Below are 27,466 nucleotides of genomic sequence, written 5' to 3'. Positions count from 1 at the left end.
TAGTATAATACAATATATAAAATGGATTAAAGATTAATGTGCAAGTGGTTTATATACATTAGAAAATAAAATTATGAAAAAGTCTTTTTTTGTATTTTACATTTTTTGTATCAAAAAGTAAGACCATGTCAAATATTTGTATATGAATTTGAATGTTAGTACATCCAATTATGTGTCTTCTATATCTATTTTATATTTTAGTTCATTTGATCCTCACAACAATCTTACAGGAAACTACTATTAGAATTTTGCACCTCTTCAAGGCAAGGAAACTGAGGCATTGGGAGGTTAAGAAGTGAGTCAAAATCATTTGCCATTTAATGCCAGAGTCTATATTTAAATCCAGGCCAACCTTTCAGCTCGGAAGACCATCTAAGACATCTCAGCAAGGCAGAAAATAAAGTCATTTTCTAAAATTCAAAACACTTTTACAAATATTTTCCATTAAAATACAGAGAATATTCATGATTTTCACCACATTTACATAATTAATTTCAATTCTTATGAATTTAATTGTCAGGTTATTTCTATGTGTTTGGAAACATCATTTAAATCACTGATTTTGACATCTGCAATAGATGACAGCCTTTCCAAATTAAAATACAGGGATAATGAGAGAGTTTCTGCAAGCTACATGTACTAAGTGTCTGTTAGTTGTAAATGTTCAAAATAAAATATAAATTAATATCAAAATGTATGATCTTTTCTTTTCTCTGATGTTTAGCTATTTCAGAATTTCCCCGGATTAAATGATATCAGACATTCAAACAAGGTTAGTACTCATGGAATCAACTGCTTTCACTATACAATGCCATTGAAATGACTAGATAGATTTAACATTTTTATTTCTTTTAATTTGAGTAGTAATTTGCAGAATGGTAAAAACATCAATGCTCTTTAAAATTTATACAGAGTGTTGTCCCTTGAAAAGGACATCTGCTAGGAGAAAGCCCTTTTTTCTATGGTCTTTAAGAATATTTTTATTATTAGTAATATTAATGAAATGTGCATCTTTTTCTCCACACACCAGTAAAGAGATGAATGAAATTTATAAGATTTTAAAATTGATGTATTTATTATAACACACAAGTATCTTTTGTTTCAAGAATCTTAATTTTTGTATTATTGTATTGTTATTTTATTATTTAACTTAAACACACTATTAGTCAACATCAAAATATAATATTGTTATTATGAACATGTTTTCTAAAGTTTATGATATTATATAGCACACTGAATACATTAAAAATAAAAATAAGTTGACTCTAACTAAATTCACCTCTATATTACCTCTTCTAGCTGCCTACATTGCTACTTTTCTCATGATTTTATTTAGTTTTTAATATTTATCCTAATTTTTAAAATATTTGCTTTTGTATTTGGTTCTGAACTCAAACATCATGGATGTCAATGATGTTATTTTATACTAATACATTTTTTATTCTACAAAAAATTACCTTTTAAATCATTTAGCATCTCAATATACTGTTATATTCTTCAGGGCTAAGACGACTGTGTTTTATTTACTTCTTAAATTTTATTCTAACATGATGTTGCCATCGAGAAACAATGGAATGTATAAATAATAGGAATGAATGAAAGTGTGGATTTGAAATAGGAAAGAAAAACATAACCATTTATAGGAACCTTATAGTTTCTTTATCCACCTTAATATTCTAGAAGGGCTTCAGATAAGTAGGTAAAAATACTAGCCAATAAGTTTTGTTTTTTAAATATTTATAATTTCAAAACTATTTTTTTCTTGTCAAATTTACAATTTTGAGGGTAGGTTGGGCAACTCTTTGTTATTTAGAGTAACAAAGGATGAATGGAGCAACTTAGAGTTCTGGTATTAAAGCTGAAATAAAAACTGAATTAGCTATTCAAACAACTAAACTATCCCTATCAGCATTACTGAACCTTCCTGAACATTTTGGTCATTCATTTCTCAGTTAAACTGTAAAAAGACAGGCTTTCGCAAATCTGCATTTCAGGTCATCCATGCTTATACTCGCTGATGCCCATGTGTCAGCAATAAAACTTATTTGGTGTTTAAGGAACATAGAGTTTCTTTCTTTCTTTTTTTTTTAATTTGAAAGCCAAAACTCAGATAAAAGTTGTCTTTCTTTTATTTTGTCCTGTGTTAACTAAAGATCAAGAGAAGAAAACTTGAATGCTTACTTGATAATAAAAATATAATGATAAAAATTGAAATGATATAGCCATTTGCTATAAACAACCATATTTTTAAATTCTGTTATACAATACTTGAGAAACAAACTGTAGTAAAAAAAAAAATTTTAAATAATGATGGCTTGCCAGGCAGGCACAAAAGTGCACTCCTGTAATCCCAGCAGCTTGGGTGCCTGAGGTAGAAAGATCAAAAATTCAAAGCCAGCCTTAGCAATTTAGCTAGACCCTGTCTAAATAAACAAAAACAAAACAACAACAAAAATGGGATGGATATATGACTCAGTAGTTGAGCTCCACTGATTTCAACCCCTGGTACAAAAAATAATAATTATAATAATTGTTGGCTTGCAATTTTGTAACCATAAAAAGTTTTCTATAAATACTTGGTTTGTATTGATGTAGAAATAACTTATATTAAAAAAAAGTAAGGAAAAGCATTTTCTTTTCTTTTTTTTAACATGAAGAACAATGGAGAAAGGCAAAAATACGAGGTAAATTAAGCATTATTTCCTTCATATGAACTTTTTGTCTGACAATCTTGAAATAAATATTCAGGGGTTGGTTGGTTTGTTTTAGGTAACACAGTAATACAAATAATTTCCTTTTATTTCACCATTAGACTCCATAACAATGAAATATATATTTCCACTAAGGCAACATACCAATCAGTATAGAGTTATTCACATCAAATAATACCTTGACAAATCCCAGATATCTTAGTACAGATATATTCAATTTCTCAGAACATCTTGAGGTTGAAAGCATGCAGCACATAAAGTAACACTTGTATAGATAAGTGAGAAAAGGAAAACTAGTCTTATAATTCTAGTTAGAATTCCAAAACAGATATGTGGGTCAGATTTAAATATTGGGAAAATTTTAGTAAACATATTATTTGGTACTATAAACATTTTATTTCCATTTCATATTGACATAATGAAATTTACTATGTTGGAATCATCTGAACTGGCAAATTTTTCTATTTATATTTTTTATTATAGGATATATGCATTTCTTTCCAAAATGTATCAACTGATTTATGTCTGAATCATATTGTAATGTTATTTTCCACAAAATGGACAGTATCAATCTTGAAAATAGGTTTTTACCCTAAAATATATGAAGAAACCATAATTATACAGCTTCATGCCTTGAAATAAACTATGTGTGCTTTCCAAACAGATTACTTAATTTGATCAATGATCTCCTATTAATATTTGCTGTTTGGGATTTAGAATTTTCAAGTCTAACTAAAAAATGTAAAGATCAGATATTAAAATTGTGAAACCATAAAATATTTAATAACACAAGAGTTCCTAAGTTTGTTTCTTGATAATTGACATAAAAACTCAATTCATGCCACTTACTATTTATATGTGTAACTCAATAAACACAGGCAAATAACTTTTTTAATAATTCTAATGAATGGTTATACTTAAAGAAATCGTTAAAATATTTCACTGGGATTTGGAAATGAAGAAAAATACACTTGAAAATATACTTTTGTTGAAGAATCAACAATAGTGACATACATAATTTTCAAAAACTTCTCTCATTTTCTATCAACATACTGTTTTTAGAAGTTATGTACTATAACATAAATGGCTTGTTTCAAAGGTCCAAACATGGATGCAAGTAAACAGGGAGGTGAGGAATTTTTACCAATTACTATTAACTTGTATCACAAACATGTATAGCTTTACCAAAATCATTTTCCATGTTGTTTATGGTAATACAGATGTATGCTTCTAATTCAATGATTCTTTTAATCTGGGATTATGAGATGGGCATCAGATTATCTAAAAACATGAATTTGTGAAAAAAAATTGAATATTTCAGACCATGAGATTTTCAAAGGAGTAACAATTGATTTATAAAATACTAAGGACAGTGTTTGAATAAATTATATCAAATTAAGAGTACGTTTTCTTAAATGAAATTGCTTTTACATAAATATGCCTTAGAATTTATTTTGTAGAAATTTAGATGTACTCAAATAAGAATTCCTACAGGAAACCATCAATTCTAGAAATTTTATTCATTTTTATCTCACAATCCAGAATTACAAAACTTGACTGTCATCATCAAATGAGGTCAAATATGGAATATATTAAAATACTGAATAAATTTTAGCAAGAACAATTTGAAGTTGGAAAACCCCTGAATTAAAATCCATTAACTCAATAACATTTAAATACATAAAATATAAATAACCATCATGCATGTTATATAAATATTAATGCAGTTAATTTGGTAAATACACAAATATTTTGATAAAACACACACAAACAACACAAACACCACAAACTTCACTCTTGCACTAGAGAAAGTAACAAAAAAGGAGTACACTCACAGATAGAAAACTTGTTGCTGTTGTCTTTCCCTGGAAACAATTTAAATCCTCTAGATTTAAAATCTATGGCCTTTTTCACTAGTTAAAAAAACAAACAAAAACATGTATCAGGAAATACAATTCAAAAATGAAATTCAAGTTAACAAATTTTGTTAGCATGGAAGTATGCAAGTTTAAAGAAATTGCTTTCTTAAGCCTGTATAGGGTACCCTGAGGAAAATACAAAAAAAAAAAAAAAGTAATATAATCACCTAGTAATATAAGCAGTATAGAATTTTAAATATTCTCTAGGGAAAAACCTGCATATACACATAAATATTTTTAAAAACTATCCAAACTTTTACATAAAACCAAAATCTAAGCACTTTATCATAAACCACTTGGATTCACCAAATTGTACGGAATAAATTTAACTAGAAAAGCAAATAATACTGGGACATTAGTATAGCAGAAAGAATTTAATAAACTTGGCTTAAAAATTAAATTAAAAATTTAAATTACCTAAAAATTTAACTTATTTGAAATATTAGGAAGAATTTAAGAAAATAACATAATTGGAAATATTCAAAATACATTTTAATAATTTGGCCACTAATTTCCATTCATTAACATTGCTTTTGACACTATGACTGATACAAAATGTGTGGAAGTGAATCACAAGTATTTGGAATCTTGCACTATTTGAATACTTGCAACTTTCTCCTACTTCTAATCTTAGGTATAGAAAATCAATATCTTTAAGATGAGGTATCACATTTTGTACTATATCAAAATAGATATAACTGGATAATCTAAGAAAAAATAAATTCATATTAATCCAGTGGAGTCACCTATAAATTTTTTAAAATTTAATTTTAATATGTTAAAAATATTCTCCAAGTAATTTGGATTAAAATAACTTTTACTTCATTCTAGTTCAAATTATGTAATTAAGTCTAGATGCTATTGGTTTTAAAAACTGATAATATTTCAGAAGACCATTTAAAATTTTAATTGACACCAAGTGAAATAAAGAATATGTATTTAACTAAAATCTTGTCAATTAAAAATAGTTATACAATCTGACCTAATTAGATATTCCAAACATAAATTATTTTCTTTAAGAAAAGACATAGCATGAACAAGAATATAAGAAATATATTTAATGTAACCAATTATGACATAATTTTTACATAGTGCTTTTTATGGTGAAGGATAATAGCTTTAAACATATGCAATTAGGGCTTGGAATGTGGTTCAGTAGTTAAGAACTACTGGGTTCAATCCCCAGTACCAAAAAAATAAAAATAAAATAAAATAAAAATCATGCAATTAGATTTGTTCATGCTTTCAATTTGAATAAAAAGCAAAACTGATCTTTATTTGATAGTTTAAAATCCACATTTTGCTGATTCTAAACTGTCTTTCTACCAACTAGTTCAAATTAAGAATCTCTTATTGATTATGAATATTTTTGTGATTTTTTTCTTCTTGTTAGTACCTCCAAAGGTAGAAAGGTAGAGATGGGGCCTGATGGCTTATTGGGACATGTATTTATGAATTATCTATGCATGCTACATAGATTAATAGAGGAACATGAAAACTGGAGTAGAATTTAAGACTTCTTATCTTTGGCAATTATTAGTTGAGTGATTTGCAAAAGACCTCCATTTCTTAAAATAGAAAGGCAAAACTAGATAACCTCTTCACCTCTTTATGGTTCAGAAATTGTCTGTGACTCTTATTTATAGTGAAAAATGACTATTGCTCTCTCAAGTGATGCTCTTTGTGGTGATTCTCCACTCACACCTCCATGATAACTTAAAGTATAATTCTTCTGAACTATTCAAATACTCTAAATATAGTTTGGTCACTTTTAAAATTCCCTGCTGCCTCAAATTGCTTTTCTTTTATTTTCTTTTTTAAAATAATTAGCATTTTTATTTCTGTGGCAGAAGTCTAGATTTTTCCATTCTAAACATGAATTATAAGAAGGGATCTATGTCTATTTTTCTCTGTATTGTACAATTTGACTTTTTAAGTATTACAAATTAGTCTGAAGATTTCATGATATTTTTAACTCAAATCATAAATTATACAAAAGAATCTTTTTAAAATGATGATGTTGTACAACCAAAGGCAAAAGTTGTATAATATTATATAGGTTAAAGATTTCACTGTTGTAAATAATGTTTAAATAGTATATGTGTGGAATGGAGAAGTATGTATTTGAAGAGAAGGACAGGTTTGTGTGAATGTTTATATCTAATCTGAATTATTTGGTTGTGGTAAGGGACAATACCTGAACACGAAAACAAGTGAATGCTTCAAGCCAAAAGAACATCAACTTGGATCAGTAATTTTAAATATTTTTTTTTCTGGCTGTAACAGGATGTTTATTTTTTTCTTTTAAAAAGCATCTATATATCAAATTATAAAAATATATAAAAATTATATATAAATATATAAAATATAAAAAAATTATTCTTTTTTAAATCTACATTTTTTAAAGAAAAAACTATAATAACTGTAATATAAATAAAGAAGTTGAATGGTAGAAAAACATCCATTTTATGACATAAAAGGTTGTGAGTATAAATTAAAATTAAAATTTAATTTAAATGCAAAATTTAAATTCACACAAATTTCAAAATGTAAGTAAACAAATACTTTACAACATTTTATAATTTTTTATAGAAAGAACACATATATTTATGAAAAATCAAAGGGTTTGATAGTCTTTTGATTATTAGATCTTGTCCTATATCTTTTATAAAAGATTTTATATCACATGTGTGCCATAAAAATGTAAATAAATCTAATGTCACCAAGGAGTGTTTCTAGTGACCAAAGTTAACTTAAAAAAAAAAAAAACCTGACTTCTTAAAACTTATGTATTTCAATAAGAAGCATTTAAAATTTATTAATACAAAAGAGAGTCAATGTTGAAATGCATTATGATGTTATATATACATTAAGAAAATGGTAAAAGACTGTGTTATTTGTGGCAATTCCCTGCACTGTTCAATAAGCTCCTCATGGGCAGAAAAAAAAATCTTGCTCATATTGTGCAAGTGATGAATAATATATGCAATATTTCTAGTGCTGGTCATTTAAGGATATTTTGTTGAGAGAATTCTGTTTATTAATTTTGAATTAGGAAAGGTGAATAAGTAAAAGACTGAATACTTTACAAACTGATCATTTGTAAAGGAATGTTTAAATACATAAAAACTGTGTAAGCTCTAATAAATTAGAAAGCATTAAATGTAAGACCTATAGGCTTATGCATAAAGATCCATTTCCTTTGTTTTCTTATGTTTTTATAAGCCAAATTCTTTTTATCACTTTTGCTTGTTTTTATAACTTTTTTTTGTTTTTGTTTAACTCTTTTTTTACCCTGTATAATAAAAGTATGTTTTAATATGTAAAATGTCGGGCAGAAAGGAACAATATGAGAGCAATCAAATCCATCCTTGTTTATTTAAAAAACACCTTTGTTTCTGTAACTTTCATTAGATCAGTTTTAAATCACTATAATGGATTACTGCATTATGGTATCTTCAAGTGAGCTACTGTTCTGTTATCCTCAAAATCAATTTGAATTCTAAACTTCCTTTAAAAACATAGTCAAAGAAAGTGATGTTGAAGATTTATTTAGCCTTGCTTTCATGTTAATCAGCTGAAGTCATTATTCAAAATGAATTAAATAACTCCTATTACAAAAAGTAAACATATATCTATAGAAGTGAAAACAACCTTGATTTTTTTTCTAATTTTTTAAAAAATAAATAAGTATCATCTGACTTTATTTTTTATTAGAGAATTCTGATTAGTGTAAATTAAGACCATGAGGTATAGTGGGAGGCAATAGATTAGGATGCAGTTTAATTAGTTTTGGTGTTTACTTTTATTGTTAGAAAACTAAGCATATTATATAGATGTGATGGAGGGAATTCAAACATCAGCTGCAGGTTTGGAAAAGATAACCTTTAAGTGGTCTTTTATCACAGAGCTTCTGTAACATAATCACAAAATATCTCATGCCTTCATGTTCTTTATTGAAATTTGATGGTTTTTTTCACCACATAATCTCAAAAATTAAATATTTATAATTTATAATTCTGTTTGTTGGCATTCATATACATAACAAAAAATCTAAATTTGGAGAACATTTATCTTTGAAAACAAACACATATGATTAATATTACTAAAACACTTTTATCAAGTGGAAATAATTTACATTCGAGTTTCTGTGGCATTCTAGGAGACAGTACCATTATGTACTATGTGTCACTAAAAAATCCTAAAACTACTCTCAGTTTCTACTTAGGTTATATTATAATATAATAATTAAGGTAAAATGAATGTAACATTCTAATTTTGACCTTTCAAGTTTATAGTATTTATTTGACAATAAAATATTCTGGAAGTGGTCATGGCTGCATTATAAACATATAATTCTACAGATTATGATGATTCTTGAAATAAAAAAGAATTTCTCATGAGCAAGTAATTGGTATCTACTGATTTAGAGGGGTTATTTCTGCTTTATTTTAACATTTATCTTCAAATGTTCAATAATGTCTTTATCTTCCTCTTTTGTACAACCATTTGATATGGTATCTACTTTTTATTTTGTAATTTCTACTTATTTTAAGTTAATTATAATCTAAACATTGTCTTCAATAAATAGAAAATATGAATAAAATTAATTTCCTGCAATTTTTTTTTGTATATTCAAAGTAATTGACATGTGTTTTGATTTTGAGAAGATGGCACATCTTAACATTTATATTGATATTGAGAAATATGGTCACTGACTACTAGTTGTATTACAGATTAAACAATGTTATTTGTTACATTTCTTTCCCTAGAGTAGGAAGTGACAGACCTGTTTTCTAGTCCTGTAAACATGAAATACATTTGTTAACTTCTCCATTCAGATCTAGAAGGTTCATTTGTTTAGCCTTAACTATTTGGAAAGAAAATTCGGACCTAAGAAAGACAGACAAATGTCATTAGAACCCTCAGTTCTAGACTGGAGATTAAAATGTATTTAGAGGTTATTAAAGTAATTATCTGTGTTAAGAGTCCAGGTTTTGTTCATTTGTTTCTTTTAAGGTAAGTATTGGCTGATACAAACAATGACATTTAACATTTTTTGAACATCCTATATTAGCTGAACAAAACACTTGGAATATGTTTAGTATGGGGGCTTCTATTGATGACTTCTATAGAATCCTTAGAAGAGGAAAAACTGAGAAATTATATTGATGTCAGAGTAAAAGCTGGGTGATATTCCTGCATTGTCTGTTTTTCCAATTTTCATGTAATTTTTACCACTGGATTAATAATACAAACTTCTGAGAAAATAATATTTTTTATAAATGTTTTTATAGTCCAATTTTTAAAGGTGATTAGAAGTATGCTGCAATTATATTATGTTTCTGGAGTATATAGGAAGAAAGTATAATAGAAAATTCAACAGCATACTATCAAGTAATTCAAGTGAAAAATATTTTATAACAATGTTAAAAAATAAATGAAGATAAAATCTACATCAAGGGAAATAATAATGGCCACCACTTGATGACAAAAGGAGTGATGCAACTAAATGCATTCAAAAGTACAGAAAACTTCATTTAGAAAAGAATATAAAATAGGCATTTGTGAGATCTAAAACATTTTCAAATTCAAAATAATAGAATTTCTGTATTCTAAAATATATAAGTGAATACTACACATTAATTTTTATAAATACTTAAAATTTTAATGTACTCTTCCTATTAAAAAGATACTAGAGATAAGTAATAAGGTTCAGATACCACAGTATGTTTGTCTATTTTTGCGTCACTAGGGATTGTACTCAAGACCTTATGCATACAGGGAAAGCACTGTGCCACTGAGCTACATCTCCATCCCTACCAATATGCTTTTTAGACCTTAAAATACATATGCCAACACTAGTTTGTGGCTAGCACTTATTCTCATATACAGAATATGTAACTGTAAAATATATGTGATGCCCAATTTTTAGTAATAAATATAATAATGTAATTTGCCACCATGCTTAACTTCTATAATAAATTCTTAAATTATCATATAGCAAGAGTCTCTAATGTTAGTTATTTATGTGACAGTTATTGCCAGTTACAATTAGTCAATCTCAGAGGCCATTCCAATTGGTGATACAATATACTAAATGTTTTTCAAATATTTTCTATTGTCTTTTTCACTATGTAAAAATAGTATGTAAATTGTGACCTACTATCCCTGAATTTCTAACTCAAAAGTTATATTGTAGACAGTTAGAAACCTCCCCAAATACTTGATTAAAATAGGAAATTTATTCGGAATGTATAGAAATGCCCTTAAATATATAATTAATCACATTAGGTTATATGAACCTATGAAACAATTATTTAACATACAAAGAACATGTGATCAGCCCATTTCCATTTTTCAAAAGATCCTGTAGCAAGTTCTCAAAATTGAAAATGAGATTGACTTTGACTCCCAATCTTTTCAACAATTTTAGAATAGAAATAGTTGTAAAGCATGTTGACACCCAATTTGAATCTTCATACATGTACTTTGGATAATGATGTCATCACATTCCAACAGATATAAAAAATTGTGGTATATATGTGTAATAAGAATTGTAATGCAAAAAAAAAAACAAAGTACATGTATAAAGGCATGAATTGGCGTGAACATACTCTATATACAAAGATATGAAAAATTGTACTCTATATGTGTAAAGGAACTGTAATGCATTTCACTGTCATGTATTTAAAAAAAATAAAATCAATAAAACTAAAAAAAGAAATAGCTGTAAATTCTGTTACTTGGGAAACTGAAGGGAGTAGTAAGAATGATAAGGAAACATCATGTTTTATAAAAACAATTTGTTAATTTTTCACATGCCTTGTAGATTGAAATAAATTTGTTACTTTTATTTAGGAGACAGTGGGCTGGGGATATAGCTTGGTGCTAAATTGCTTGCCTCTTATGTGTGAGACCCTGCTTTTGATTCTCAGCACTGCTAGGAGATGGTGTACACTATAAATTACTAACTGAAAAAAAATTACATAATTAATCATTGGCTAAAGACTCTAAAAATTATATATGGGCTTTCTTTCTTCCTAGAAATGGAACAAATTCAGGAATCCATAACACTTGCATAGATAACAGCAGATGCACCCACAATGCTTGGCATAACAGGTCTTACAGTTGTGGTGTGCTGAAAAATGTCAGGATTATATGAAAAATGTGGGCTTTGTATATTCTCTTTAGGGATTCCGATAATTGGCATAATAAAAGTCACCATATGGAAGAGTTACCTTTGATACAGTTTACAAAGATACTTTTAACACTTTAGAACTATCTCAATCTTTAATATAATTAAGCTTTTAATCTTTGTTTTCTGCCAGCTTCAAATTAACTAATATTATACAGTGTCTTTTGTCCTATAATGAAATATTAAGATCCATTCAATTTATGTATTTTGTTAGGCCCATTTTTGGTTGACATATCATATTCTTTTGCATCCAATGGCTTTGTTTGTTTTAATGATAATTTCTGTTATCCTTTTGCATAGATTTTACTATAAAGTTAACATGTAAAATGATAACAATATTTCCTTACTCAAGATAAAGTAATGTACACCAAATACTAGTTTAATTTCCAATTTCAAAGACTATTTACTGCCTTCTAAAATGAGAAATAAGCAACTGCTTTAATAATAGTAACCACTTTAACAATTCTCTTTAGCAGTTCATTGGAATGAATCTATCCTTCCACTACAAATTTCCTTAGTACAGTAAAGAATTTTAAATCTAAAAAACAGAAAATTGGATTACTTAAATAAAAATGTTCCATCATTCCTGTGATTTAGGTTTTTATATTTTATCCAAGAACTGTACTAGAAAACTATGTATCAGTACATGAATTCTGTTTAAAATAAACAAAGATAAGCTCTGATAGTTGTATTTAATGCAGGGCTATACAGCTAGATTTATGGCTACTTATGAAAGCAAAGCACTCATCATAACTCATCTATGTCCTAATGTCCATTTGCCCTTTCTGATCTGTTCTCATCCTCTTCCTTGACCTCTGCCCAGGTTGATCTCAATAGCTTATGTCCTTGCTCCAAAAATTGTGGTATTAAAATAGAAGAAAAACAGAATAGTAAGCAACACTCCAGACCTACTGAAATCAAAATCTGAAGGTTCCAAAATCCCCAGATGATTCTTATTAATATTTAATTTTTTAAAGGACTGAATTCTACCTACAGACTCCCTTATACTTTGGGCAATTCCTGTAGAAAGATGGAGGAAGGGATTAAAGTAAGATAAATTTTATTCCATAGAAAACCTCACCATGTCACTGATTGGAGTTGGCTAAGATTCTTAATTGAATGGTCCAGGTTCTTTCAAGTCAGCCTGCTGATTCTAACACTTCACTCCCTTTATCCCATAGATTGAGAATCATGTCTGTCCATATACTATTACCCTAGGCTACAGCATCATCATTTGTAGTTTCTTTAATGTATTTATTTAGAGATGATCCCTTTGAAAGCACCTTCCTTTAATAAGCACAATGTCCCATTGTTTTCAAATGGACTGTGAGTTATTCCATTGGCACATGAATATTATTATATGATTTGGTTTCAGATATGGTTTTCAGGCACCATATTCAACAACACTTTTTATTTGTTTATAACCACCATCATATTTGAAAGGATAGTACATAGAATTCTCAGATGATTATTATTAATCATCCTATCATTGCTTGCTCACTTACAGTGCTCTGGATTAAACCCAGGGTCTCACATAGTAGGCAAGCACTGTACTACAGAACTATATTTCTAGCCATGCTCTGTTGTTCCTAAGGAAATGTTTTGAAGATCTAGACTACACAGATAGTCTCTTTTCTAGCAATTATTTTCCAAAGAAGCACAGATAACTCACAAATATAGGAGATTGAAAAGAAAGTTACATTAATTCAGCTGGACTGAATTTGAAGAGTACTTGAATTAAGGGTGAAACTAGGGAAAAAATAAAATGCATATTTATCAAATATCCATATTAATTTACATGTTACATATGACTTTGGTACAACTTATATGTGACAACAATATTGGTAGTGTTAAACTGAGCCATACATACCTGTTTATGACACACTCTTTAATGATTAAAAATCAAGATTTTTATTACGTAGGTTACCTCAATATTTCACTTATTGGAGTTGGTTAAGATTGACTTTAATAATGTAATATTACCTTAAACTGTTTATCCTTAGGGAAATGAGGTATCAAAGAATCTTAAAATCTGAGCTAATCTTTTTTGCAATTTGTTTTCATTTATCTTTACCTTGCAAGTTTTTTTATATTAGAGTATACTGTCTTCTCATAAAGGCTCCAGAAAAGGACAGTCCTACTTATTAGTAGTATATATAAAAAACACTAGGTAACCTATGCCTACTTGTTATAAAAATCACAAAATAAGCAAATAAAATTAGTTTTATATTTCTCCTCATGTGAAAACAGAGAGAAGGTAGGAGGATTATCCAAGACCATATGTATGTTAGTGTAATATGTTCATTCATTTCACTTGAACAATTTCATGCTACCATCTATACCAGCATCTAACTATGAATAATATTATTCCACATATTCAATCAGAACTCTCAAGTGTATATCTTGGAAAACTATAAGCAGATAGGATGTTCAACCTATTCTTGTTTATTCAAAGCTAATATTAAATAATTAGCAACATCTGATTTTAAGTATGTTTTGTTTTAATGTGGCTTAGAAGCCATATTGACTGGACTTGATATCAAATAAAGACATTGGTTATTTGCCTATAGCACCAAGAATAATCTCATGAATTGGAGATTCATACCTTAAGAGTATGAACACATGAATTAAAATGGTGCAGCATAAGCCAACTGCTTTTGGAAATTCAATTCATCATCTAGAATTTTTAGTAAAATCATCTTTGGCTGCATTCCTTTCTAATGAGAAAGTTCAGGAGAGTTGATGAAAATATTTTCTTCTTTATTGTATGCTTATTCAATAAAAAATTTCTCTCTAGGCTCTGGATAAAATTAATCAAGGAATTTCTATCACTTTATCTGGTTTGGTACCACGAAGAAATGCCATTTAAAGAACATTTTAAAGGAATAGAAAGCATCAACATGAAGAAACAATAATCCACAATTTAGAATATAAATGATGTAATTGTGAAGAGAAAAATATTACATGCAATGCACCCCAAACCTAACACCATGCTCTTCTGCCATATATGAAGGTTCTGCTCTTCCTAAAATTGTAAAGATTAATTGTGTGATTTCACTCTGTGCACAGCAGGGCAGCCATATGCTCTAGAAAACTACATTCAAGAAAAGCAGCTTGTTGCAAAAGTGGGTGAAAATGCCCTGAAATAATTCTGAACAAGATAAAAATGTTTCTCTAACACAGGGCCATTTTCTTCTATTCCAAAAGGCAGAGGAGTCTGACTTGGCACTAGCTTTGAGCACAAATAGGAAGTCTAGCCCCTTCAAAATATTTGAACAAGGAAAAAGATTTAAAAGTTATATACATCAGATTTACTGTGATCATTTCATTCACAGGTAAAATAAGCTTTGTAATTATTTGAGGAAATCAACACACATAAAACCATATTCACTTCTGATCTTTAAAGTTAACCTGTCCCTTTTGAACCATTCAATACATATTGTTATAATATTTCCTTATTTTCATATTCTATTAAAATAATAAATATATTCTAATGTAGAGAATAAGCTAACATTCTGAAAAAGCTGGTAGGTTAGGTAATGTGGATAAGAATTAGAAAAAAGTTATGAAATAAGGCCATTACTTTGAGACAAAGGGTTAGTGTAAAAAAATGTAGGTTTCCTTAAAAACCTGTTCAAAGATCACTATAATATTGGTTCACCAGAAATTCTTAAAATCTCTCCACTCTCCAGAGGGCTAATTCAAAAGCATGGTTTTGAAGGGTAGCATTGGATAAAAATGTTAAAATGGTTACTTGCAGATTCATCATTTAGATAGAAAATAAATTTTAATTGCTTAATATTGTCAAACATATCCTCAGGCATTCAAAGTATTTTTATCTAATATCTTTTAAAACTACATAACCTGTTAACAAGTAAATTCTAACATTTTGCTTTTTCTCTTCTTTCTCCCAAAAATCAAATTACTCAACAAAATGTAAAAGCATCAGAAACAGAAAAATATATTTACTGTTATGAATGAAACTTTTTAGATAATTTTACCAATGTGATGAAATAGAGTAATGCAATAGAAAAATGAGAATGATATCCAATAAATAATTATGTATTTAAATAATAAATTGGCACAATCCTGAATATAAATTTTTGAATTGTTACAGATATCAACATTGAACACAATTTTCACAAAATAATGTCAGGAAAGAAAAGTCAACAGAACAAAGAAAAAAAACCCTGAATGATAGAATATTGAAAAATCATGAAATACATAGCCAATATTTATATGTAATTCACCTCCAAATATTGAGCATTCCCTATTTTATTGATATTCAAGTTTTTATATTCCAAATAAATAATTAATTAAATAAATAAAAATGTTCTTATAAGAATCATGTAAATAGGTATTTTTAAACGTAACAAATTTTCCCATCTGTTATTATTTAAACCTTAAAGATGCTATGAAAATATACTCATCAGTCTCATAAAGAAGGACTTGGGGATTCAAACAGGTAAAATCAAGTTCACCATTAATATAAAATAAAAAGATAATGCTTAATTATTAATTTGAGAAATTTAACTGATAATAAATCTTGTGTCTTTATTATCACTATTTTCTACGTTTATTGTCGTTTACACTTTCAGATATTAAAAAAAAAGGTAAGTAAAGGAAACCTAAAACTTGTTTTTCTTTTCTTTTATAACTTGATAACAAATTTTAAAATAATATCCATCTGAAAGTGTAGAATTTAGGGTAATACTTGAAATCATGGACTAAAATTTGACTTAGTATTTATTTCATCATTCAGGCATGCATGCATTCGTTCTTCCAGTAAAATCAAAATGAATGTCAATAACTCAGTCATTCTTAAGGTTTGAAGAAGTATTATCAAGTTTAATCCAAAAATGCATCTGGCCTAAAATATCCTGTAGATTCATGATTTTCTTCCTTTAGAGTCACTCTTAAGGAATTTAAGTTTAACTTTTACTACATTACCAACATAGTTTACACATTTTTATTCTAGTGGAGAAAAAATTTCTTTGGGAGTAGACTGAGTTTCATATGTGACGCTGTAAATTATAACCACCCTTAACTAAGTTCTTGCAACTCTGTGTATCAGCATAACTTCAAGACTTAGAAGTAGTGTAGGCTCTTGGGTTCCACTTCAATATCATAAAATCACAATCTGAATTTCAAAAAAAAAAAAAAAATACTAGGTAATTTGTGTCCACAGTGATGCTTGAAAAGCTTCAAAGATACAGACACCATGTCACTATCAACTATAAATTTCACATCTGGATATTTAACTAGTTTGCTTTCCTATTTCTATTTACTTCAAATTCTTATAAATGTTAGTACATTTGATAATATAATTTCTCTTTCAAAGTCTACCAATGCTTAGATTAAAATAAAGTTCTTCACCAAGGCCTCAGAGTCAAAATGTTTATTGGTTCCTCCATATATTTTCCATCTAATCTACATCTTTCTCTGCCTTGTGCAGTGAATTCCAGGAATATGAGGCTTTCATTTTCTCAAATATAACTCAAGATCTTTCTAATTAACTTATTAACTCTCTCTGCTTGGTATACTCTCTCCTGACTGTCTCCAGAACATAGCAGAGCATATCTTCAAGAGCATGCATATCTCCTCCCTATTATTCAGATTCAGTTTAAAATTTAACTCCTCAGAGGTCTTTCCTGATCATCCAAACCTAGATGACTACCCACATTCACACAACCTGTTTTGGTTTTCCATCCTGAACCATAAGATAATTATTTGTATAATTGTCTTTTTCTCCCCCTCTTAAAAGTTCAGTGAAGGAGAGTCTGCATAGCTTTCTTCAATACCATATAATCAACAACTGGTAGAGAGGTGAGGGGCATGCAGAGAGAGAGGGAAGAAGAAGAAGAAGACAACTATGATGAAGAGGAGGAGAAGGAAGAAAAGGAAGAGGAGGAACAAAAGAAGAGGTAAAAGGGAGGCATGGGGAGGGGAGAGGAGTGACAGAAGAAAAATTAGAGACATAAAAAATAAAAGAGAAAAAGAGCAAGAAATAAATTGAATGAATACATAAATTGTAGAAATTTAGGCAGTACAGAAAGTAAGAATAATATTTTCAGCTGTTCTTAGAAATAATACTGTCTAAAAGGCCAGTTAGGATTAGAATCCAAATAGAAAACTTTTGCAATTTCAGGTATAGAGTTGCACTGGGCCAGGGAAAAATGTACATGTGGCTAAGTTCCCATTTACAAGGGTAAGCACACTCAATCTCTGAAAATTCCTCATAGTAGTATTGATTACTTCTAGGCTTGTTTTTATGTCAGTTATAAAATTAAATAATCAACCATAAAAATTAATACATGTCAACCAAGAGAAAATATGGGGTGGTAATTATTATCTTAATTAACATACAATATCACCAGATATAATCAGGACTTTTAGGATTAGATGGGGCAGTACAAGCACATTATTAAAATACTCATTGATATTTACAAATGCTTTCTGAATACCCAATTTATCCATCTATCAACTTATGTTTGAATGTCTTATTAATAATTTAGTAATTCACTACTTCCTTAAACACACATCTATATTTTAACAAAACCCAATGGTAGAAGAGTATTCTTTATTACATACTGCTTTTTATTATTCTGTGGGTCTATGCACTAAGTTCTACAATCTATGCCAGAGGACAGGTTTGATCTTCTTTACATATAGCATTGTATCACATGTTTGATTAAAGCTAGCTCATCCTCATCTGAATACTATGCTCAGTCTTTGTTGATTCTCCTATAATTGACCAATAACTAATCTCTATAATCCTATTTCTACAAATTTTCAGTCTTTGTTGATTCTCCTATAATTGACCAATAACTAATCTCTATAATCCTATTTCTACAAATTTTCCTTGAGAATTTGAGAATGGAGACAGTATCTAATGTTCTTTGGAATTCACATGCTAAGCAAGAGATACAACACTCAATAAGACCCTAATAATGAGTATTTTATGAACATCAACCAGTATCCACCAAGACATATTTAAATAACTACCCACAAATTAAATTTTTCAATGTGGTAATGCTTATGTAGCTTAAAACAAAAGAGAACTGAAAAAACATGTTTTGTATGTACAATTTCATACTCATACAAAAGTATTAATAGAATTTTTGAAAACAATATTAGTTACTTGCAAATACTTGAATATATTTTAAATATATTTTACATGTGATCATATAATCTAGTGATTGGCACATGTAAGGCACTAAAGAACTATTACTTCCACACAGTAAGGTTTTTGTTATATTAACAGTATCTAGTATTTCAAACAAAGTTATTTCTAATCATAGAATCTGGACTTCTCCATAAAGTATTTAATAGTCTGTTATTTTCTCCTTTTTTAGAGCCTTATTAATGTTGAAATAAGCTTACTTGAAAAAATAAAACATGATAAAAATGAAAAGTTCCTTTATTTGGAATAAAATTGCTGACATTAATTGAATTTTTTAAATGCTGAGATAACCATTCTTAAAGTTGAAAATAATGATGTACTTCTTATTTAAAAATTGATTACTAAGTTGCATTTACTTTTATTTTTATGGTACCAGGGATTGAACACAAGGGCACTTAACATTTAGTCACATCCCCAGGTCTTTTTATTTTTTATTTTGAAACAGGATCTCATTAGGATGCATACACTCTCGCTAAATTGGTAAGGCTAGCTTCGAACATTTGATCCTCCTGCCTCAGACTTCCAAGCCACTGGGATTACAGGCATGTGCCACCGTGCTTGGCTTATATTTCCTTTTAAAGTCTAGCTTGGAAAGAAAAATCTACATCAAATTCATATCAGTTATACATATTTTTTCATGTTACTTTACTAACCAGACTGAAACTTTACTGATATGAATAGCAATAAACATACACTAGAAGAATTGACTACACTATCAAAACAAACAATGGTAATATGTAGAAAACTTCAAAACACACTTGACTCTACAAGGTGTTCTAGTAATCTAATTACATTTCTATCAGGAAATAAAATAAAAATAAATTAATAATTATTATCTATGTGGATGGGAACTTTTTCAGACAACTATATCTATATTTTGTAATTTAGAAAACAAATATCAGGACTACACATTAATATCTGACAGAAAAAAAAGTATAAATATCAGTAGTAGAATGCTACTACAATCTCGATCAAAATAAATCTTAAATTTCTGTGAAATAAAACATTTTTAAATTGTTTTTTAAATTGCTATACTAATAACTTCCTGAGGAAGAACAACAAATTAAGTTTATGATCCATGTTACTTTAAATTTAACAACACTTAATACAAAGTTTTGAATATATTAAACCCTAAGTAAATCTTGAATTAGTGAAAGAATGAATGAATACTAGTCTGGAAATTGAAGACTAGATTTTTATTTAATATCTGCCATATCACAATTTCCTCCATCAAATAGCAATAATATACTAAGTGATCTGAAAGATCTGATTTAATTTTTGTTGGGGCGGTGTTTACCAGGTATTGAACTCAGAAGCACTGGACCACTGAGACACATCCCCATTCCTATTTTGTATTTTATTTAGAGACAGTGTCTCACTGAATTGCTTAAAAAAGTGAGGCTCCTTTGAACTCATGATCTCCCTGGCTCAGTCTCCTGGGATTACAGGCTTGCACCTTTGCACCTGGTTCTAATTTAATTTTAAAGAAGATAAGTCTAGAAATACAAGATACTTTCTTACTATATATTAGCTCTATTATTACATAAGTTTTTTTTTTTCTATTTTTGGTCAACTTTAGGTGAAATAATTAGGGTTATAATACTGAAATATAGGCTTAAGGAATAATTGGAAAACATATTTTAAATATAAACATTAAGAAATAATTTCAAAAGAGATCTTATACTTAAAGCAATAAAAAATCCTAATTAACTTGAAAATATGGCTAGCTATATATTACCTAATTATTAACATCTGGATATTTTGTAAATCAAAAATATTGATTATTTTTAGGTTTGCTTATGTTAATGAAATTCCTCCTCTAAACATAATTGAATATTTCATTTATTTATTTTGGTAATAGACTCATATTTCTAGTCAAAAAGAATATGCAGCACATTCTGTGAACCTTGGTAATATAAACAAAATGTACTAGTTTCAAACTTTCATTTATCCTTTAAGGATTAATTCAAATATCCTTTGTCCAGTCTTCCTTAACATTCAGAAGTCATCAGTCCCTCCACTGCTCTTCATTAACATTTAAAAAAATACTGCTAGTGAAGTGTTTCTTACAATAATTTTTAATTATTTTTTAATTACGTGCACAACTCTCAGGCATAGATGCATTGTTCATTTTTATATTCCTATTATCCAGCACAGTGTCATGTATGTAGAAAAAGTTGAAACAAATTTGGTGAATAATAATAAAAATAATAATAATTAGCATGTGTTAAAACTTATGTCAGCAGTGGTGCTAAATCTTTTCCAAATAACACTATGAGACAGCTATTCTCAGTTACTAATGTGGCTTGGGAACTGAACTCATTGCTCAAGACCATAAAAACAAGAAGGGGCAAAATGGCAAAGTGCAGACTCAGCCTAGTCCTCTGACCACAGAACTCAACATTGATGGATGTCAATTTGGTTTTATGTTTACATTGAGAGAAAACACCCAAAATATGTTGGTACTTCCTCCCACTATCATATTAAATCCTCACAGTAACCCTGGTATAATAAAATAATACACCATTAACTATTTTACAGATATGGATATTGAACTGAACATTGGAACTGAAAAGGCTCTAATACATAGTATTAGTGGATTAAAGTCTAGCCAATAAAAGCTGAATTTTCATTTTGATGACAGCAGACATTGATATAGTAGTATAGTGTGGTGTGGTACTAATCCATACTTTCAAGAGAATCTAAACAAACATTATTTATTAATCTTTTTTTCTATTTTACTTCTTTTGACTTCAATGGCCAAAGAATCTTTTCAAATGAAAAAGAAAAAGAAAACTTGAAATAGTTTTATATTACTGAGAAATAGAAAGAGAAACTTTTATCTTAAAATAATTTAAATAGAATTAATGATTTCTTCACTGTAGTACAATAAGGACATTAATTGGAATAATGTCCAATAGAGGATTGTAGAGATCATTTACTAATATCCCAAGTTTCTTTTTCATATTATTCACTAATTTTATAGCTGTTACTTATATGAAATAGAGTGAGCTGACTTAACTTCATAAATGAACCCATATATTTGAGTCTCCATGCATACAAAGTTCCAACTACCAAATACTTACGCAATTTTTGTTTCTATATTTTCTTTGTATTCATATTAATATTGATGTCTATTAAAAATATTTAAATTGCCATGGGTTATTGAAAACAGACAAATTAGGAACTAGTAATGATCAAAAACACTATAAAATGAAAGTTTAATTACAGTGTGAATAAAAAAATGCAAATAATAAATTCTCAGAGTGCAATAAGCATGGACTTGCAGACATCAAAGGAACCTAAGGCATACCAATCATTGTCATATTCCTGCTTTAGATGGTAATTAACTTCAGGTAAATAACATCTATTATAATACATCAATACTTTCTATATTAAATTTATTGATATTATAGTTTACTTGTGCTTGATTATAAATTTATCTTGATTTTATAGATGTACAAAGGCTATAAGAAAGACATACTACTTCATGTTGTGAATCTTGAAGTGGTAATATAAGAAGAGTAATATATTGCTATGGGTTCATGAAAATATTGTGACCTTTGAAAATATATTTTAAAAAACACTGGTAAACTGAGACAAAGTGAAGTACACAGTTACCTTAAAAACTAAAGTATATAATATTTCATTATATTTAATAATATAATATCAAGTCTTTAGTAATTTAAGTGAATATTCCAGATAATTACTTTGTGAATATTTATTCATTAGTTTAACATGGATTTTCTATATGCATCTATGGGTCAACACCTGAGAATGCAGCATAAATAACTACATGGCCCTGCACTTTTTTCCTGGGAGGGCTTAAAATTAACAGGAAAAACCATAGGCCTATTAATTACAAGGGTAGAGAGAAAGTGAAGGTCGTAATGGCAGATTTTAAGTGAAAGATCTAATCTTCCTAGAGGTAATAAACTAATTCTGGAAAGGGAATTAGAATGATCTGGTTGAAAGACAGAATGAATAGCTTATGAGAATGGTTCAATGTAGAAAAAAACATGGTGTATTTGACAACTTAAAGAAATTCTGATTAGCTAAAAATACAGTGATTGTGGGAGTTGTATGAGGTGAATTTGAAGTAAGGGCAAAAAGCCAAATCATGCAGATTGTCAAATCACCGCAAATATTAGCTTTATTCCTAAGGTTATTGAGAAATTGCAGGAACCTTTAAAAGTGGGATTAAATGATCGATTTTAATGTTTTAAAGGTCATTTTGACTACGTTGTAGAGAATGCAATAGAGGAATAAGAAGTATTTTTCTAAATATATAGAAAAAATTGTGATTCTTTTTGAATCATGTCTACTGACTCTTACTTTAAAAATGACTTAACTAACTTACCCTATATATACCTGATTATTCCTTCAGTACACTCTGATTGATCATAAATTTAACAAAATTTCCTTGTACCACCAGGATAATTTTTCTCTTTTTTCAATTATCTTTCAATCCTTGAAGGAAGAGATAATGTAGTGTTTATATTTATTTCTCCTAGAAGAAAAAGTGGTGCTCATTAAATACTTCAGGCACATTGTTTAATTTTCTTTTTTGAAGAACGCCGTTTTGATGACGGTCAGTTCCAATTTAGATATTTAGACTTGCTAGGGATCAAGTCTTAAGATTGTTTTATATATGAAATTATAGCTATATTTTGAAGTCTTTTAAAACATTAAAAAACACATGTAGGATCACAGGTTTCCTTTATCCTTAATATTAACAATTTTTACACCATAATGTTAATAGATTTCCTCTAAAGCCTAATTGATAAATGGCAGAAATTATTGAAATAGTAATAGACTTTTGAAGAAAGAAACAGAAGGACCATTTTTATTTAAAGTAGTTGTTTGATAACAGTATAATTTAATTCACTGTGAATGATAAATAGAACATGTAAAGTGTTCTCCATATTATATCTTTCATATAATTTAAATATAAATGTATGAAAAATTTTTATCCAAAGTAGATGGCACCAATGAATGAATATTACATTCAGAAACACCATTTTAGAAAAAATGTGGGGAAAGGTGAAACAGGTATGGGTCCTCAAACTGCACTGAAAAATTATGTTGGTGATTAAGAAAACATGAACACTGGTTTAGAATCAATCTAGGAAGCACTCTTGATAATTAAATTAAACTTACATGAATATACTTTAAAATTATATGTGAATCATTTAAAATCACTATATATAACCTGTATTACTATCTTGTCTTCTTTCAATTAATAGAAATCAATTGACTTTTCCCAAGTACTATAAAATATTAATTTTTAATTATGGAGTTGTTCAAAAAACATAATGACACTAATCACATTATAGTTGATATTTACAATTGACTTATTTAATAAATTATCCTATGTCTATTTGGTGGAAGATAAAATGATTTGGGGGTAGTTTGTCAATGTTAGCTAGCTCTTAAAGTTTTCCAAACAAAGAAAAAAATAATTTTTGCTTTCTAATCAATATATTAATATAATTGTACCCATTTTTATTTCCTAGTAATAATAAAATGTCTACTTGATTAAGAAAATTATTAATTTTATTATAATTCTTATATTCTTCTGAGTAGCAATATTGATGGTACTGAATAGAAAAAAAATGAATAGAGAAGCAAGATGATGTTAGTTTAATCCTTCAAAGTAAATAGAGAAGCAAGATGACGTCACATTATCAAATGATAAAAATTCATTTTGGGATATGTCTACTAAAGAGAATCAAAGTAACACAGTACAGATTCTAATGGAAATGAACTTCTAAGATATTTTTATATGATTTTCAATTAATTTATATCAAAATGTCTTGATTTTTCCTCTTTTAATTGCTCTTAGCATTGAATGATTTTTCATATTCATATCATTGTCTTCATAAGCAATGCCTATGTGATAAATGATTATGTAAATATGTGCGCTCATTAATAGAAAGTGGTTACTTCATTTTTCTGTTACCTCAACATCATAAATGATATGTAACAACTAATAGGTATTTACTATTAGTTTACTATCACTTTAATGCAGTCTTTTCTATTTATTCTCATCCCCTTCAATGTTTACTTTGTACTTTTTTTAAAATTTCTGTGCTTCCAAATTATTCCTGTTTTGTCTCTTACTATCTATATTATTCGGCTACTTTGAACTCTCACTTTCTATATCATGGTTCTCTTTTAGCTCATTCTCTAATTAGAATCATTACCAAAAGATATCTTTGTCTGTAACTAAATGGGCACAAGTAAAATAACATCCAATACCTCTATGAGTAACAACTGCAAGCTCTTTAGTTCTTTCTATCTGTTCAGCATTTCTTGGTCTTCTCCTTGTACTTTGTGTATCTGCTTGATGAGAAGCGAGCCCATCCTTGGACGTGTTGGGGTCCAGACCTGAATTTCTGAGATTCGTAACTTGCATTCGCTGTTCCTCGGAAAGTCTATGGATGGTGACAGCTGTAACACTGGATACAGTAACATCTGCAGGTGTGCTAGCAACAGCAATAGCACCAGTGGTAGTCCTGTTATGCTCCTCTAACTCACCAGTGGAGGTAGTGTGGGTCAATGTAGAAGAACCTGTGGGACACAGTAGCACTAGATGCTAACTCTTTCTTTTAAATTTTGTTGTTTTAATTTTCTGATAAGTTTAATAAATTATATTCTTTTCTATTACCTTAAGAATAATCAACACGAAGAGGCAAAACACATACACGCCACTAAAATGTGAAGCACACCAGATCTGTAGGTTTCTTTATATTAATCAACCTATAGATAAATATCACATACAGAATGCAATACATTTTTACTGGAAAGCATAAGGGGGATGAAAGAGTAAACCGTTTATGTGATCCTGAATTAATCTTTTTCTTCTTATTTTTTAATCCGGAGTAAACCGTTTATGTGATCCTGAATTAATCTTTTTCTTCTTATTTTTTAATCCGCACAGAATTTTAGAAACAATGCCTGGAAAGTGACAGGTTTTGACAGAATGGTAACTATGTAACCATACTTTACTCAAAAGTATGTTCTGAATATTCTGTAACATATCTCTTCATAACTTCTGGGAAACATATCAAAATTTTCTTTTTTAAGACAAGCAAGTGAAAAAAAAATTAAATCAAAACAAAAATAAAAACCAAATGATGAAAAAATGAGACTGAAATTACAATATGTAAATATCAAATCTTAACTTCATTTGCCAGAAAGCTTCCAACATAGTAAAATGTTCAGTGTCATGAGCTATATAAACTTTAAAATTTATGTCATGAGCTATATAAACTTTAAAATTTAATGCATTTTTAAAAGATTAGTTAATATTTTTACTATTTCAATATAAAATTTTAAATTAGCCAATTTTGAACTAATTAAAATTAAACAAATAATTTACTTTAAAAATGTTTGAAATTATTAGTGAATATGGAACTTGTATTCACACAATATTAGTCTTAAATAATGATTGGTATGTCTAAACATCTCATTAGCATTTTCACCATGTGTATATAAGTATCTATATATATCTATGGATATCCATATACATATTACCCTATGATATAATTATATAAATAATATTACCACATTCTCATCCTTACTAAAGTTTTAGTAAAATTTAAAAACATTTATTGATAATGCCAAATTAGGATCTTCTTTTTCTTTACACTTAAATTTTTAAAAGGTAGTACATGATTCTTATGTAATAAAGAAGTAATCTTATAATAGAAACATGAAACTGAATGAGAATATATTTTAAAAAGCTCTTGACATCTAAAATGCTTAGCAAGATAAAGTATTGAATTTTGGAGCTGCAACTACTAATTAGGAATCATAGTCAGGTGCTGCTTAGAAAACTCCTGAATAATTTTAAAACCAATGAGTGGTATGTGTTTTTACATACTGTTTTCAACATTTCAAAATTCTGTCCACAATATTTAATTAGATAGACAAACATGCACAGAAATACTTTGACCATTCTAAAAGAGGAAAAAAGCAACATCGCTTAATATGACTTGAGAATGCTCTGCCTTGTCTCTTTTTTCTCTTGTGCTAAAGGCAGATGACTAGTAGACTAGTAATTCTGCTTTTTGCCTTAAACTCAAAAAGGAAGAAAGGAAGTTAAATATGAGGCTCCTCACTGAGAGGCAAGCAAAAAAATAAAAGCATATCTCTGCTACTAATTCTTTCAGCCTGAATTGTCACATTCTATCGATTTTGATATAAAAATTCAGAAGAATTAAATGATGGTTATACCTTGAGGGAACCAGAGGTAAATGAGGTATGACAATTATTCGATTTTTAAAAAATGTTAATATAATTTAAACATCAATCAGAAAAATCCACTATTAAATATTTATCCAAGTTATTCTGCAAAGATTAGAATCTACTAAATTCATGATGGTTATGCAAATTGGCCTTTGGTGTTTACTAAGATAATATTTAGTAAGGGTTTACTTTAATCACATGG

At 28.4% G+C, this 27,466-nt stretch overlaps 1 protein-coding gene across 3 annotated transcripts in view; it reads right to left on the bottom strand.

Annotated features, from left to right (window-relative positions):
* Positions 1–27,466, bottom strand: part of Csmd3 (CUB and Sushi multiple domains 3) — a 1,133,871-nt gene that overhangs the window by 707,246 nt on the left and 399,159 nt on the right. Inside the window, exons 7-8 of one of the 3 annotated variants that reach the window (XM_027947308.2) lie at positions 25,273–25,584; positions 4,547–4,624 (exon numbers count right to left, since the gene is read on the bottom strand). The exons of 1 other annotated variant lie outside the window; for it this stretch is intronic. In XM_027947308.2, coding sequence (XP_027803109.2) covers positions 4,547–4,624; positions 25,273–25,584 — 390 coding nt within the window. The remainder of the gene's footprint in view (positions 1–4,546; positions 4,625–25,272; positions 25,585–27,466) is intronic. One more of the 3 variants, XM_027947313.2, reaches the window with a different exon arrangement.

The sequence above is a fragment of the Marmota flaviventris genome, chromosome 15 (genome assembly GCF_047511675.1).
Source record: "Marmota flaviventris isolate mMarFla1 chromosome 15, mMarFla1.hap1, whole genome shotgun sequence".
Lineage (NCBI taxonomy): Eukaryota > Metazoa > Chordata > Mammalia > Rodentia > Sciuridae > Marmota > Marmota flaviventris.
The sequence above is the reverse complement of the archived record's forward strand: the minus strand, read 5'-3'. Positions and strand labels throughout refer to the sequence as shown.